The sequence below is a fragment of the Musa acuminata genome, chromosome BXJ3-9 (assembly GCF_036884655.1).
Source record: "Musa acuminata AAA Group cultivar baxijiao chromosome BXJ3-9, Cavendish_Baxijiao_AAA, whole genome shotgun sequence".
Taxonomy (NCBI): domain Eukaryota; kingdom Viridiplantae; phylum Streptophyta; class Magnoliopsida; order Zingiberales; family Musaceae; genus Musa; species Musa acuminata.
In genome coordinates this window covers 12,625,108-12,641,289 of record NC_088357.1, presented here as the reverse complement: position 1 = coordinate 12,641,289, position 16,182 = coordinate 12,625,108, and the positions used below count along the sequence as shown (strand labels likewise).

The 16,182-nt window shown below is 41.0% G+C and overlaps 2 protein-coding genes and 1 long non-coding RNA gene across 3 annotated transcripts; 1 reads left to right on the top strand and 2 right to left on the bottom strand.

Annotated features, from left to right (window-relative positions):
* Window positions 1-644: 644 nt before the first annotated feature.
* On the bottom strand, window positions 645-5,582 carry LOC135648970 (leucine-rich repeat receptor protein kinase HPCA1-like). The gene is made up of 20 exons (XM_065167020.1): window positions 5,430-5,582; window positions 5,249-5,351; window positions 4,836-4,968; window positions 4,697-4,768; window positions 4,475-4,549; window positions 4,323-4,394; window positions 4,069-4,230; window positions 3,908-3,982; window positions 3,753-3,824; window positions 3,607-3,678; window positions 3,453-3,521; window positions 3,300-3,374; window positions 3,128-3,199; window positions 2,889-3,023; window positions 2,383-2,804; window positions 2,154-2,285; window positions 1,942-2,081; window positions 1,651-1,870; window positions 1,347-1,582; window positions 645-1,213 (listed from the first exon to the last, which is right to left on the bottom strand). The coding sequence occupies exons 2-20, from the start codon at window positions 5,331-5,333 to the stop codon at window positions 758-760; spliced, it is 2,775 nt and encodes a 924-aa protein (XP_065023092.1). The 5' UTR covers window positions 5,334-5,351; window positions 5,430-5,582; the 3' UTR covers window positions 645-757.
* A 1,249-nt stretch (window positions 5,583-6,831) lies between these two features.
* Window positions 6,832-10,105, bottom strand: LOC135648972 (uncharacterized). Its single transcript, XR_010501151.1, has 4 exons — window positions 9,952-10,105; window positions 8,487-8,600; window positions 7,355-7,875; window positions 6,832-7,041 (listed from the first exon to the last, which is right to left on the bottom strand). It is a non-coding gene; the product is annotated as an uncharacterized LOC135648972 (long non-coding RNA).
* A 1,886-nt stretch (window positions 10,106-11,991) lies between these two features.
* LOC135649944 (endoglucanase 9-like) lies at window positions 11,992-15,669 on the top strand. Its single transcript, XM_065168928.1, has 6 exons — window positions 11,992-12,844; window positions 12,976-13,283; window positions 13,366-13,824; window positions 14,526-14,661; window positions 14,738-14,910; window positions 14,988-15,669. The coding sequence occupies exons 1-6, from the start codon at window positions 12,457-12,459 to the stop codon at window positions 15,384-15,386; spliced, it is 1,863 nt and encodes a 620-aa protein (XP_065025000.1). The 5' UTR covers window positions 11,992-12,456; the 3' UTR covers window positions 15,387-15,669.
* Window positions 15,670-16,182: the final 513 nt, after the last annotated feature.

The window sequence follows — 16,182 nt, the reverse complement described above, 5'->3', positions numbered from 1 at the left end:
AGGAAGAAATTTTAGTTGACATCACTAAACTTTACCATTTGTGTGCTGTCAAAGCTTTTATCAGTTAAGTTAGTTAACATTTTCGAAAAAAATAATATATATATATTTAGTTTAAACTTATTTCTAGCAGTCATTGTTGCAAGTGGGTTTATCTAAAATTTTTTGACGCTCTATCATAATTTGTAGGGGAAGTTTGCTATTTTGAAACTCAATTAGGACTGAAATAAAATTTCAACAACCGCTCTGTAGTCATATTCATAGTTAAATTTAAAAACATTTAATTCATATTTATAATTTTTTTTTAAAATTTGTATATCTATTTCTATTTTGCTTGTGTCATTAATATCCTAAAATAAAAAAATAAAGTAAAAAAAGGTTTAGCCATTACAAATGCAATTTGTATCCAAGTATGAGTGAATTGAATCAGATGATGAGGTGATGAATAGGTGAAGCCTCACTTGGATTGAAACCTTACCTAATTTATATGAAAAGAAATATATATATATATATATTACAAAAATGATATAAGGTATATAATAATCATTGAACATTAACACACATAAAAACACTAAATATAATAATAAAATGATAGTAATATAATATGATATATTATTAACATATAATTGAAGGCATAAGATACATAATAATCATAGAATATTAACGTATATAATGACATTATAATATAAATCACAAGAAGAGTTTGTTAACGTCCGTACCATTTACAACTACTGGTCTCTTAAACATCCAAAAACCATAATTAAGAGAGCAAGTATTGGCTACTTCGACTGGAAAACATGTGCTCGCCGCTCACATCCGTGCTCACGAGAATCTCATCATGAGGATGCACAGAAATTGAGGTTGAGTCAGTGTTCGGCTCGTCTTTCCCCAACATGATCTCAATTTCCTTCACGATGTCGTTCATCGTCGGGCGATGGACGGACGACTCTTCGAGGCACTGCAAAGCCAACTCTGTGAACCTTCGGAATCCATCAAGGTTTCTTGTGTTCAGTAACGATGGGTCGATCATGTTCTTCAGGCCGTAGTATTCGTTATCGTCCTCGTCGACTGCTATCTTCGCTTCCCGAACGATGTATTTGCCCTTCGCTATCGGTGGCATCGCAGTTATCAGCTCCAGCATTACGACTCCAAGACTGTACACGTCGCTCTTTGCAGTGAATTGTTGGGTCATGAAGTACTCGGGATCAAGATAGCCCTGCAATGATCATCACAAAGAAGAAGAAGAAGAAGAAGAAGAAGAAGAAGAAGAAGAAGAAGAAAAGACAGTCGTTAAGTACATGTACTTGTTGACGTTGATGAAAATTCAGAGCAAATTAGTGTAAGAGTACCGGTGTGCCCTTGACATCGAGCGAGAAATGGCCTTCTTCGCTGTCCAAAACGAAGGTGGAGAGGCCAAAATCTGATACTTTAGCCGTCAAGTGATCATCCAAAAGGATGTTGGTGGCCTTCACATCCCTATGGATTATGGGCGGATTGGCGTGTTCATGGAGATAAGCCAACCCTCTCGCTGAATCCAACGCGATCTTCACTCTCCTCCTCCAGTCCAATGCCACACTCCTCCTCCCTGCATTCATCGGTGAGTAGAAGACGATGCCATGAGCAGGAAGAGCTCCGTTGAGAGCGCGTGCGTACCTGAGAGGCAGTCCCTCAAGGTCCCATTGGTGATGTACTCGTAGACCAGCATCCGCTCCCCTTTGTCGAAGCAGAAGCCGACGAGGTCCACCAGGTTCCTGTGATGCACCCTGGAGAGCAGCTCGATCTCCGTCTTGAACTCTTCTCCTCCTTGCTTGGAGCCCTTCGTCGACCTCTTGATGGCAACCATCTGCCCGTCCGGAAGCAGTCCTCTGTAGACCTGCGCACGGGCAATACGACAAACGGTTGGAGTGCTGCATCCAGTGAATCTGATGTTGCGGACGTCCTTACCTTGCCGTATCCCCCTGATCCGATTTCGTTGGCTTTCGAGAATCCATCCGTGCATTTCCTTAGTTCGTCGAAGGAGAAGAATCTCGCTCCCTTCGGCTGCGGCGCACCGCCAGCTTCCTTGCCACTTGATCCCCAGGATGCTGATACAAGGAGAAGAGACCGTCAGCAAACGTCTCACGGGAGGAATGATGTGTTCTCATGGAGTAGATTACCGAAAGGATTGCTTCGGTACAAGGCTCGTTTAGCTCGTTTCTTCTGCCACAGTGCGTAGGTTCCAAGCCCAGCAATGATGAGCACCGCAGCAGCACTTCCAACTGCTACTCCAACAATCCATCCTCGTGTCCCTGAGAGTCATGGAAGAAGAAGAAGAAGAACAACAACAACAACATCAGCAAATGGATCGCTAAGTTTCCTACAAGACTAAGAATTCAGATCAGATACCTCCGTTTCTGAATTCGTATCGGTTAGGATTGAAATAGCATGGTCCATACTTTTCTGGAATCAAGAGGCTTTGGGTATTTAGATCTAACCAGAGCAATATGTCCTGCCTGGTGAAGGACTCTGCAGTTGGATGGCATAAGTCAAGCTGCACTCGGAGATAAGCATTGTCATCGAAGTTGGAATCGCGAATAACAAATGTAACTGGAGTGCCTTCAAGTTTTTCTGTAACCCTCTTCTTCAGAGCTTCAAGATTATTATCGCTTATGTAGCCAAAGAAAGGTGCTCTGCAAATGATTGGCCCTTCATATGGCTGCAGGCAGGGGACACTGTTGGAGGCATTGGATTGTGCGTCTTGCACCTGACCTTGGCAGTATTGTGTGTGTTTTAGCTGAACATTGCTGCAAACTGGATTCCCCTCGAGTCTGCATCAGGTTTGGAACAGGTAAATACCAGATTAGCAAGGGGCTTGGGAATGGAAGATTTAACTTCTAATTTTCGATACCCACATTAGAGTATCATTGTAGTAGGAAGAGAGGGTGACCGAGGTAAGAAGATTATTCTGAAAATTCAGGGTCTTAAGTCCCTGAGTGATGTTGCTGCTCATATTGAGGGTACCACTGAATGCATTATTGCTGAGCCTCCTGCCAAATAATCAGGACAAAGAAGAAGTTGCAACAAGATGAGATTATTCAGCTGGATTCTCAAAAGATCGATCTATCTATCTATCTTGTCGCAAAATTCTTACACTTCCTGCAGGTTAGACAGGCTAAACAGATCTTGTGGCACTTCCCCTTGCAATCCTCCAGACTCTATGATTCTGATACCACCAAGCAAGAGTCAGTCTTTTGGTTGAAACTTCTATTTGATAAATGAATCACACAATTCAAGAATTTAAAGTGGGTGCCTGTTGAACTCACAGTGTTGTGAGATTATGTAAATCCGAGAACCAGTTTGGAGCTTCTGAAGGATCAAAGGAATTGTTGCTCAAGTCCCTGCAAATGACATCATCCATTCATGGGTCATCGAGTTCTACTTCTTACTACGTGCATTACTAGGTACGCGATTCTTACAGATAGTTGAGTACATGCATTCCTGTCAGATTTGGCATCGGTCCACTTAGTTTGTTGTTTGCTAAGTTTCTGAAAGTGATGAACAATAGCAAATAAAGTGGAATTAACCATGATGACCAAGTGTTTAGTACTACTGGTTTCATCAGCCACTTACAGTACATCAAGGTTCGTAAGGTTGTTGATGCTTGATGGAACTGATCCACTTAGAGAATTATTGTCCAGACGACTGATAAAGAGTAAATAATGTCAGATACAAATGAATCTAAAATAAACAGGTTAATGTGGTTAGCAAACACTCACAGGACTTTTAGTGATTGAACAAGTCCTATCGACTCTGGAATTCCCCCAATGAGATTGTTGTTGTCAAGGAGTCTGAACACAGACAATTGTTAGGAAGCAGAAGACACTTAGTGCTAATACAAAAGCAAGAAGATATCAGTGACGTTGCTGCTTACATATGTATGACCTTCATATTGGAGCTGAACAGATTGCTTGGGATCGAGTCTGATAAATGATTCTTGTTCAAATGGCTGTTAAACACATAGTAGAGAAGTTGATTATTAGTATTAATATGTTCATCTGTATGCAGAATTCATTTAGGATTGAAGAGTCTCACAAGTGTTGAGTGTTGACGAGCTGATCTAATCCTGATCCCTCACTTGCTGAAGTTGGGAGAGTTCCAGTTAGTTGATTGTCTGCCAGATCCAGATAGTCAAGGTTGGAGAGGCTACCAAGAGAAGCAGGAATTCTGCCACTGAACTGGTTTGAATTCAGAGCTCTGGTGCGTTCATCAAAGAGAGAAGAGTTAAAGAGTCTAATGCCATGAACAATTCATACGTCATAGAAAGATTGGTGCTTTGAGATCATTACAAGATTTTGAGCGACGAAAGATTGCCTATCTCATTTGGGATGGTACCATTGAATCCACAATCAAGTAACCTCCTATTAGATCATGAAGAGAACATCAAGTTATGTCGATTACATGATTGCTTCACATGTGTCAAGCTATTTTGATGCCTTACAAGGTATGGAGCTGCTTCAACATCCCAATGCTTGATGGAATAGTACCACGAAGATTTTGGTTGTGGGAGAGATCCCTGCATTTACACATGTTGAGATCAAAGTTCATTCTGGTTGAGATTATAATGTGTGACTCTATATATCTTCAGATTATTATGTGTAAGAAACCTGGACATATATCATGATTGATGAATATTCTGCTGAGTTATAAATAAACTACTTACAGAACTTCCAGATTGGCGAGGTTCCCTATTTCACTGCTTAAAGTCCCTTCAAGCCCCATGGTGAATAGCTTTCTGTAAGCAACAGAATTAGTCTTGGGAACAATTCAAAGCACTCAGTTGTCTCAAGGGAACAACTCACATTTCCGTCACCCGCGAATTGCTGCAGTTTACTCCTTCCCATGGCTCGCCAGATTCACCGCAGGGGTCGCCGGCATTCCTCCAGCTGGGAGGTGTGTTCTTCCATTGGCTAGATAGAGACTTGAGAGCAGACACTGTAAGTTTTGTTGATCTTATTAGCCTTTACATGCAGATTACTACATGAACTGCATCATCCTTTCTACTAATCTTCCAGTTTAAATGATCAACAAAAGAAAAAATTACTCTACTCTTTCATAAACAAAGCGTGAAACATTGATCGATCTTCCTTGACTACGGTGCAAGCCAATGAAGACTAACATCACAATAAATATGACAAACATGAACACCAAGCAAAATATAGTTAGGCAAGAAACTAATTCAGATTGCAGTTTCAAGTAAGAAAGGAGGAATTACCATCTGCTGGATCTGTTTTACTTGAGCCTTGATGAAGACCAGCAATGATGATGAACAGAAGAAGGAACCCCTTCATCAGCAGCATGGTTAACACAGGAGATGACTGCCAACATGCCATAATTCTGATTGATCACGGTTGAATTCCAGGAATCTCTAAGAGGGTTTGTGCCAGAACTCATACCTTCTTCTGAAGCTTATTAGTTGAGGATTAAGGAGATGATGATCTTTGCTCTTCCTTCATTTTGATGGGCGAGGAGGAAAGGAGATGACTTATATAAACAATGCAATGAAGAATGATAAAAATAGTAACCTTATGACAATTCTACCACTTAGAATTGGTAACCAAGGTCAATTTTCTTTTGTCTGACCAGTCTACAAGGATAAAGAGTTTTGAAATAGGATGCTGATGGTTCTTCTTCCTCGAGCTTAGTTGGTGAGAAGGGTTCACAAATATGCAACTTAGAATTGGAGACCAAGACAAGCTGCTCACGTCTGACTAGGCTACGAGGATATCAAAAGTTTTCTTAGTTCAGAAGCTTTTATGGTTTGACATTTCTATGGTTCCATTTGATCAACTCGTGCATCTTTTTTGGACTAGAGCTTGATAAGATACCTGGGAACCACATCCGTGCAAGGAGATTGTGGTATGACCAGGAATAATACACGGTGAAATGAAGCTTTCTAAGGAGTGGAGGTAAAGCTTCCAGGAAGCAACCTGGTAGTTTGATCAAGCTTGAAATCTTGACTTGGCGTGAAGTACGGACCAACTGGTATGTACTGATTTGAGGAATATGGTCCAGTATCATCCGTATCTAATATTTTAATATTTTATTTATTTTTAGTATATTGATATCATAGCCTTATGGTAGATTACCAAAATTAATAGTGCATCACTGATCATGACTATGAACTGCACTATGCTTTATCTAAAGATTTCATTCATCACATGGTGAAGTGCATCGATTTGCCAGTTGATACGACTGAAAGCATTTTAATGCTGCATGCAAGTTGGAGTGGTAACTTCATGGATCTGTGACTGAATTTTTTGTTGCAGGTATTGTGGGAGTCGACATCGTTTGTGCCTGCACAAGATATGAACATGCACCGTCACATCAATGAGACGGAGAACCGTATGTGGGTTTCAGATGATCCATTTCTTGTTCGAGATCGCGTCATTGCGTACCGTATATCTGCCACGCACTTCGGATGAACAGGTCAGAAACGATAAGTTTAAAGCAGGATTAAGTCGACGATGATGGGATGGAGGAGTCAGGGATCTTCAATAACTGGCCAGCTTTAAGTATCTGCTGAGGTCATGTTTCTCAAAGTCAAATGTAATAGTCAGAGATTTTAATTGAAATGATGTAATCCATGTACAGAGAAACAATGACTATTCCTTGCACGATATTGAATGCAGATAGCTGCAGCATTAATTAGAATGACTTTTCTGCAAATACTGTCAATGTTTTACCCCCCCTGCAAGAGTGCAAACACTCGTAAGAAATTATCTGTTTTAAATAAATCTACACAATTTTATCTTTTCGAGATAAGCCGCATACGAGAATAAGGATAATAGTAGAGGCTTATAAGTATTTGGTTCCTTTAGTGAAAATGATTAAGATAAACTTTGTGTTCAGTCCAAATTCTACGATATCATACGGATTTGCTTCGCAACTTCATGGATTTAGCTCACAAATCTGTGCATCTCAAAAGTCAGACCTGCAAACCTCTTGAAAGCATCACTTTTTCACAGTCGATTTGTTCGTCCAGAAATAATCATAATCAAGATCACCCTGTGAAATTTGACACCAAGATAACAAGTTATCAAAATGCCCAAGTAACAAATTGCCATGTAAAATAGTTGATGAGATTGGAACTAGTTTCTTGTACAAACAATTACAAAGAAAAAAGCAATTGACAAAATAGCATCTCCCAAAAATGTTTAAGGAGCCGAATCATGCGTGATGATGACCGGCAGTGAGTACTAATTTTGTCACCAACTTTTTGAGAGACTATAATCTGCAACTTTTGCATTTAAATTATGATCCAAAAGCATATTGGCCAACCTGATATCCCTGTAAATTACCGGAGGATTAGCATATTTACCTCGAGACTTTGCTATCTGATGAGGACAATAATGGCGATAAGACTCGGGTTGACGTCAACTGTCCCAGATGACGCCTCGCGCCTCTGTTAACCTGACAGCACCTGGTCAACACGGATCGAAATGCCGACTGAGGCACATTAACATCCTGCTCAGGTTCGGTCCTTCATGCTACGCCAACGTCGATGTCAGACGTTATCAGGAGTACGATCCTGCTCCCTGCAAGCTGGCACATCAGACAACGGTAACCTTCACTATAAAAACCCTCGCGCTCCGAGGAAAAGGAGGAGGAGACAACAAAAACCCCCTATGACTATTCACTAACTTGATCGTCGGAGGGGTCGGGCCGAGCTCTTTCGACCCGACCTGTGTGTAGGTACGAAGGCGGAGCGCCTCTCCCGGACGCCCAAAAGGGGAGCCTCCACCCGGAAAAGACGGCAGACTCATCCCCGATTGCGCCTAGCGAAGTCAGCCACCCCAGTGGCCTCCCGGGTTCCCCAGGAAGATCCCCGCTCATTCGAACCTGAACCAAGCCGCGTCAGTCCCGAGACCACGACTTAAAGGTGTTGACACAAACACTATAAAACATCAAAGTCTTTACCCTTAGTAAGTATATTATCAGCATATCAACGTTGTAAGTGTAAAAATTTATCGTATTAGATTTGTAACCCTCATTTGGTGAGTGAAAATACACTAATTTCGTTTGAGTCAGATGTCATATAGGAATTATGAAACTGAAAATAATAAAAAATAATAATTTTCATTTTTGCAAGTATCGATGAAGTTAAATAGTTATAGTATCTTTTGTTCTAAGCTAAAAGAGAGATCTCTATCTTTCTATCCTGCTTGCGTACCTGTTTGACTCAAGGAAAGATGCATCTATAATTTGTCCTTTCCCAAATGACATCAAAGGTCAAGCAAGTAAATCACACAAACTTACATGAAAAGGCCTCGAGATTTCTTTTTATAGTATTCCCACCAAGGTTTAGATGGCTAAGAAAAAAATTTATGCTGAACAAGAAACAATCTATTAAGCATCAACATTTATTGGGAAAAATATTAATCTTTGATATGATATCCTTATATGCAGTTGCCTGAAATCCTAAGAAACTTCTGACAAAGTTTAGGGAGTACCTGTCCAAAGGAGAGTGTCCCAAAAACTTCATCCTGACAACCTTTTTAAAGCATAGAAGCCAGAGGTCCGATGTCATCGTCACAGAAGCAAGTAGCTTCGTCTCCAAAAAAATTCTGTAGGGAAGCAATTGGAAGGATTATAAACAGTCATATGGTTAACAAATACAGAATCAGATAAAATATTTCAAAGGGGAAAAAAGACAGTTTCCATTCAACATGCAGTGGGGCTTATTAATTATCTTAGCTGCAAGCTAGGAAACTCAAAATCCAAGGTGTATGTAACATTCTTAACTCCATCTGACTGGCCATTAGATCCTGTGACAATGATGATTAGTGTTCTTCCGATCAATTCATTGAACAATTGATTTAATGATATTACACAAGGTTAGAAGCATCCACAATGCAACGAAAGTCAGGACAAGTCTAAACATCTCAAAAGGACCAAAGCTAGACTTGGAAGCAATGACTTGTACAGCCTTTAAGGAAAGTTCAATGATGGAAACTGTTGGATGGTTGGCAAGCTCGAGGCTCTCTTGTCTTCTATAGAGTTCACTGTATACGTCTCTATCAATACTCTGTAGCAAAGCATTTATGATTTCATTTTTTATGAAGGAAAAGAAAGTAACTCACTTGCAAACAAAATGCAATCATGGAAAGCTGGTCAAGCAAAGTACCATTTTTTCATAAGCAATTCATGGTTTTCCGAAAAAATCGAGTGAGACAAGATTAGCCGATAAAGACATTGGTTCGATGGTGGTCTGACAAATTTTACATCTGAAAGAAACATGGTCATTTACCAAAGATTGTATTCAAGCCGTAATTCGATTTTTTTTTTGGTTTTTTGCATTTGTTAGGGGTGTGATGATTCCAGTTCGGACAACCAAAATATGAGTTAACAACGTTCTATTCGATATTGACTTGCTCTAAGTATTTTTATTTCACTACTTCATCAAGCATTTAACTATTTGATAGCAATAGTTGCTTTAGATCAAAGGTCTAGGATTCAATTCTAAAGCCTGCTACAAGAGGTAAAATTGTTGCTGGAAACAACGATCTTTCCACTTCGTGATCCCCTCCTCCTCATCCGAATAGTTTATTGAAGTGTCCCTTTATGAAACTAAACTAAACATCTTGCCCGCCCCCCCCCCCCCCACCCCAATCGAACAAGAAAAATATGCACCACAATTGCCGAGGAATCTTTGTCACAGAAGACGATATAAAGATAAATGATTCCAACAACAAGGAAAGAAGAATGCCATTATTCCACTAGACACAGAGGTATGCTAATTGAAGCGGGAGAACCAGCGCCGCAACATATAGATCTCAGTCGTTCCGACTAGCCAACAAATCATAAAGCACAAGACCAAGAAGCCCTAACTCGGCCATACTTCTCCAGATTCGCCCAAAAATTTGATCCAAAGAACACAAATGGCGGCGGCAAGAAGAGGGATCAACACATGCGTACCTGCCGACACCGCGAAGGAGACGGCCTGTCGCCGGGTCTTCGTCTGGAAATCCCTCGGAAGTGATGGCCCGAAAGGCGTCGATCGGATATATTTGTTATCCGCAGGATACAGGCTGAAAAGCGGCGTTGATCGGTTCGATCCGACTGTAGTGGTAGCGGGATCCACATTTTGCAAGGAACAGGCATTCATTCAAGTTTGTCTGTAGTGGTGACGTGGAGGCCTGCGGATCGGCTGATGGTTCCAAGCAGGATACAGTCTGAACAGTGTATCGTATGATAAGTTAGAGAGTGGGATCCACAGGTTTGGACCAAACTGCTCAAGTAGAGTTGAGCTATATTTTTTGTTACGAACAGGATACAGGCTAAAGAGCCGTGTTGATCATCTCGACCCTGGGGGATCGACATTGTAAGGAACAGGTAATCCGCTCATAATGAATGATGGGTCAGTGAGCGGGACCCAAGTAACGGCCAATGGTTTGTTAAGATAGAATGTCTGCTGAGGCGCGGCGGGGTGAGTTACGGGAAGGGACTTGTCACGTGACACGTCGGTCTTTTTTGGCTGCACTCTTCGCTTCAACCGGCAGCAGCCGGTGGGCCCCCGTGACCCCCCCCCCACTGCAGTACCAACCGAGAAGAAGAATCTCTCACGTGCCAACGCGTACGTCGCACGTGACTCAAAATTTAATGAGAAACATATAGTAACTCAATAATTTTGCATCCAATTATTGAGCCTTATATGCGTGTTTTTGTAGAAAATTTCATTTATTTTGTTAGAAATTGTTATTGTGTCACCTCTCTACTAAATGTAAGCTTACAGACTTGAGATTGTGTAAACACATGAATGAATGTTTCTTGTGTGGCCGTGGGATATGCATAAATAGAAATTATACTTAAAATTTAAATATAAATATCAATGATATGTTGGTTAATGACTAAGCAAGGAAGATAGATGATCTAACCAATTAAGGTGATCCTTAGAGTCTTAATTTTATACTCTTATTTTTATTGATTATGATGATTTATTTTTAAGAAAATAAGTCTTCTACTATGAACATAATATGTAATGGTATTGTTTAGTTTTTAAGTAATGATACTTACTTAGAGTCAGAGGAGACTTGTATAAGAAATTATCAAATCATAGTAAGATGACTTCCTCTCAATGATGGTTAGATTAAACTTAATACTAATGAATCATTGTACAGATTAATACCTTACCTTAGGAAAGGTAAGACTAGTTATTTATTTACAAGATATAAATTCGTCTCATGGAAACAAATTACTAAACTGATATTGTGCTTAAGATTCTGGAGAGAAAAATCAGATATGCACGAAAGCAGATATTGTGCTTAAGATTCTAGAGAGAAAAATCAGATCTGCATGAAAGCTGATCATCAATTTCACTAGAGATGTTTTGCATTTAATGCAAAATTTATTTGAATATATTCTATCATGCGTGCATGTATTTAGAGGAAAAAATAAATATATCGACTGACTAACTAATTTTGCTAGATGTAATAAGGTTATTAATCTTTGGAAGCATTATTAGCTAGATGGCATATGTTCTCTACTATCTGTCAAACAGTAAGGTATTGATTATAAGAAAATTTCAACCTAATAAAAGTATTTCTTTTTTAGAAAAAAGATTACATTCAATTAAAGATATTCTAGAAAATATAATCTATGATAATGATAGATTCTTCTCGGATGTTTAAATTAATGATTTGAAAAAAAAAAGACTAAAAAGTCACTTGAATTTCTTTTTCATAATGGAGGATGCAATCGAAATTAGAAGGATGATAAATAATAAAAAATAATAATATATTTTTTTTTTATTTTTTTAAATATAAAATAATAAAATATTGTCAGTAGTAAAATAATAAAATATTGAAGAATTATGCATATAATTTTACCTCAAATAATACTTCTTTACTCGAATTTGGAGGCTACATGGCTTTTGGGCTCGTACAGAATTTTCAATGAGCCTTTGCAACGCCCGTGGGAGTATCCGATGTATGGCCGATGGCCAGTACGCGTCTGCGGTGGGGGAACAGCATTCAATGTTGTCGTTCCACGACATGCCCTCCCCAGCGTCCGCCATCTCCCTCCTCTTCTCACGCTGCCATGTCCACAGAACCACTGTCCCCAGCTGGCGAACTCTGGCGTCGGACCCCAGCGCCATCCTGGCGTCACGAGAAGAGAGAGAGAAGGCTTTACTCGCTTCCCCTTTCTTCCTACTGCTCTCGCTTCTCCCATCCGATCACGTAACCGGCACCAGCTGTTGGCTTTGCCCACCGTCCCCATCGCTGCCTGACTGTGAAGCGAAAGAGACCTTTGGAGCGGCGCCCTGCCTTTTTAGCTCGCTTTTGCGTTGCTTCTGTTCTTCGTCACCTCACCGGAGTAGAGCTTGTGGTGGTCTCGGCCGGGAAGGAGAAAAGGTGGGGAGGGAGTAGAGAAAGGTCTCATTTTTAGAGGAGGGAGAACGGCGACAGAGGAAACAGTGGAAGGATGAGTATGTACGGGCGGGATCCCTGGGGCGGGCCGCTGGAGATCCACGCGGACTCCGCCACCGATGACGATCGGAGCCGCAACCTGGATTTGGATCGTGCGGCGCTGTCGATGACGTCCCGGCAGCTGGACGAGACCCAGCAGAGCTGGCTGCTCGCCGGGCCGGGGGACCAGGGAAAGAAGAAGAAGTACGTGGACCTGGGCTGCCTCATCGTTAGCCGCAAGCTCTTCCTGTGGTCCCTGGGCGCCGTCGTCGCCGCGGCTGCGCTCGCTGGGCTGATTACCCTCATCGTGAAAACCGTCCCCCGCCACCATCGCCCTCGGCCGCCGCCGGACAACTACACCCTCGCCCTCCACAAGGCCCTTATGTTCTTCAACGCCCAGCGATGTGAGTCACCCTCGCCTTCTTCCTCAATGCGAGCAAAGATCTCGTCGAAAGATCTGATTTTGATGGGGTTTTGATGGAAAGACGAGATTTTGATGAGATCTCTGGAGCCCTTTTTTTCCTTCCTTTTGCAGCCGGGCCGATCCCCAAGCACAACAACGTGTCCTGGAGGGGGACTTCCGGGATGAAGGATGGCATATCCGATCCGTCCTACGGGAAGAGCCTTGTCGGGGGATTCTATGACGCCGGCGACGCCATCAAGTTCAACTTCCCCGCCTCCTTCGCCATGACCATGCTCAGCTGGAGCGTGATCGAGTACAGCGCCAAGTATGACGCCGCCGGAGAGCTCGGCCATGTCAAGGAGATCATCAAGTGGGGTGTCGATTACCTTCTCAAGACCTTCAATTCCTCAGCCGATACGATCGATAGGATCGCCACGCAGGTATATCAAACGAATCCCAAAACTAGAAGCTGAAACATACAGATTAGTGGTACCAAGCTTGTGTTCTTGAGATGCACGGCAGGTCGGGCAAGGTGCCACTTCAGGTGGAGCAAACCCAAATGACCACTACTGTTGGACGAGACCAGAGGACATCGACTACCCTCGGCCGGTCTATGAGTGCCACAGTTGCTCGGATCTTGCGGCAGAGATGGCTGCAGCATTGGCTGCAGCTTCCATCGTGTTCAAGGACAACAAGGCCTACTCCCAGAAGCTTGTCCATGGCGCGGCCACGCTCTGGAAGTTTTCAAGGAACCAGAGGGGGCGGTACAGCGAGGGCGGATCCGATGCCTCCATATTCTACAATTCGACCAGTTACTGGGATGAGTTTGTGTGGGGTGGCGCATGGATGTACCTTGCAACGGGCAATGCCTCCTACCTCCAGTTATCTACTCATCCCAAGCTCGCGAAACATGCTGGTGCTTTTTGGGGCGGTCCAGATTATGGAGTTCTAAGCTGGGATAACAAACTCACTGGTGCTCAAGTGAGTGACACTTCCGCTGTTTATGCTTCTTCATGGAGAATTTGATATTGCTTTTGTGAATTCATCATCTGTTTAGGACACTGTATGAAGATTACTGAGTAAGTTTTCTCTGCTTAATATACATCTGTAGAGTCAACTTTAGCCTGCTGACATTATAATTAACCAATTAGACTAGTACTGGCACCGAATGCAAAAGAAATATCATTAGGACATATTGTTCTTCATGCAGATTTATTTGACCGTATAGTTATTTTCTTTTGCATGTCCCGGATAATCTTCTGATATATTTCATAAACTCATAAGTATCAGAGTAATGAAGGATCTAAGAGAAATACATTTGATGGGAAACTATATGTATGTTTTGCCTTTCTAATCATATACTTCCTTTGATAGCGTTTTAGGCATTAAGACAACTATTTTTTAGGTGTAAAAATAAGCTGTATTGGTCTTCTTTCGCTACTAGAATTTTGTTTATGATGACTAAACTTCTTCATTGTGTTTGAGCTAGATTTGCCAGTAGCAAGGGAATGTAATCTAGTAGTAGGAGATGCATTCTATTTGACTGTCACTGTTGGTGATCACCTTCTGTTATATTTCAGCTGAGTTATATTTACATTCAATCAAACTGTACTTCAGAAATCAAATTCCTTTTATCATTGTACAGAATTCTCAGATGCTTATCTTCACCCTTCTGCATCCAGGTACTTCTTAGTAGATTAAGGCTGTTCCTGAGTCCTGGGTACCCATATGAAGAAATGCTGAGAACTTTCCATAACCAGACCGGCATTGTCATGTGCTCATATCTACCTGTTTTTAACTCCTTCAATCGGACAAAAGGTTTGACATTTTTATTTTTTTGGTAATGGTGTTATTGATCCTTTTAAGAGGTTCTCATCGATCATGTTTTCGACAGGTGGTCTGATTCAACTCAATCATGGAAGACCACAGCCCCTTCAGTATGTAGTCAATGTGGCTTTTCTTGCGTCAGTCTACAGCGACTATCTTGAAGCATCTGATACTCCAGGATGGTATTGTGGCCCTAATTTCTTCCCTGCTGGTGTTTTACGTGATTTCGCCAGGACTCAGGTTTGTTCTCTTATTATGCTGTACTTGTATCAAACAGCTTCTAGGATCAACTCTGATTAATTCTCTTCGTGTGCCAGATTGATTATATTTTAGGTAAAAATCCACAAAAGATGAGCTATGTCGTTGGATTTGGCAAACGTTATCCTAAGCATGTCCATCATCGGGGTGCATCGATTCCAAAGAATGGGGTGAAGTATAGCTGCAAAGGAGGATTGAAGTGGAGGGACACCAAAAAGCCAAACCCAAACATCATTTTTGGCGCAATGGTCGCCGGCCCTGATAGACAAGACAGGTTCAGGGATGTTCGAACGAACTACAACTACACCGAGCCAACACTGGCAGGCAATGCTGGATTAGTTGCTGCCCTGGTGTCTTTGTCTGGTGAGAGCACTGGAGTGGACAAGAACACTATGTTCTCTGCGGTTCCACCGATGTCTCCAACTCCCCCACCACCCCCAGTGCCATGGAGACCATGAGAGATCAGGCAATGATTCTTTTGCTTCAGGTTATTCATTCATCTCAGTTGTGAGATCTAACACGAAAAACCATGAAGAAGAGACTTGTGGACGCAACTTATAATGTGGACCTCAGTGTTGAAGCTTGATTCTTTTGTCATTGTGTCGTATACAATGGTTGTATTGCATCAAGAACTTTCTGCAAGCAACATATAATCTAGAGCTCAACTCTCTGCTGCACCTTTAGGATGTATTATCGTATCAGTTTGTCTGGATCGATAAGAAATCTTTGTGTGTCCCTTAATCCATTGCTGACGAAGATTACTTGGTGGAATCGGTTTGGTTACATGCTTCATAAGATCTATTCAAAAATATATACATATTCAAAAATATATACATAAACACAAGCAAAAGAATGATCTTTTAATGCTGAGACATATTACAGACTGACAGCATAAACTTAGCATAAATGAAACAATCTTTTATACAATTAAATAATTAGATCTCATAATTCTAATTATTAGGAGAGTTCCTGTTATCTCATAAGAAATTGTAGGATTTCTTTTACCTAATCAGAATCTAATTAGTAATATCATATATATATATCTTATCTAATTATAATAATGGATCATAAAATCTATATCATATATATATATATATTATCCCTTAACCCATTGATAAGATATAAAAAGATATTCAAAATAAAAAAAAACAAAACAAAATTTGTTTAAAAATAATTTTACCTAATTGAATTCTAAAGAATTTTGAAAAGTATTTTATATATGACCATGAATTTTAAAATAAACCAATAAGTCTA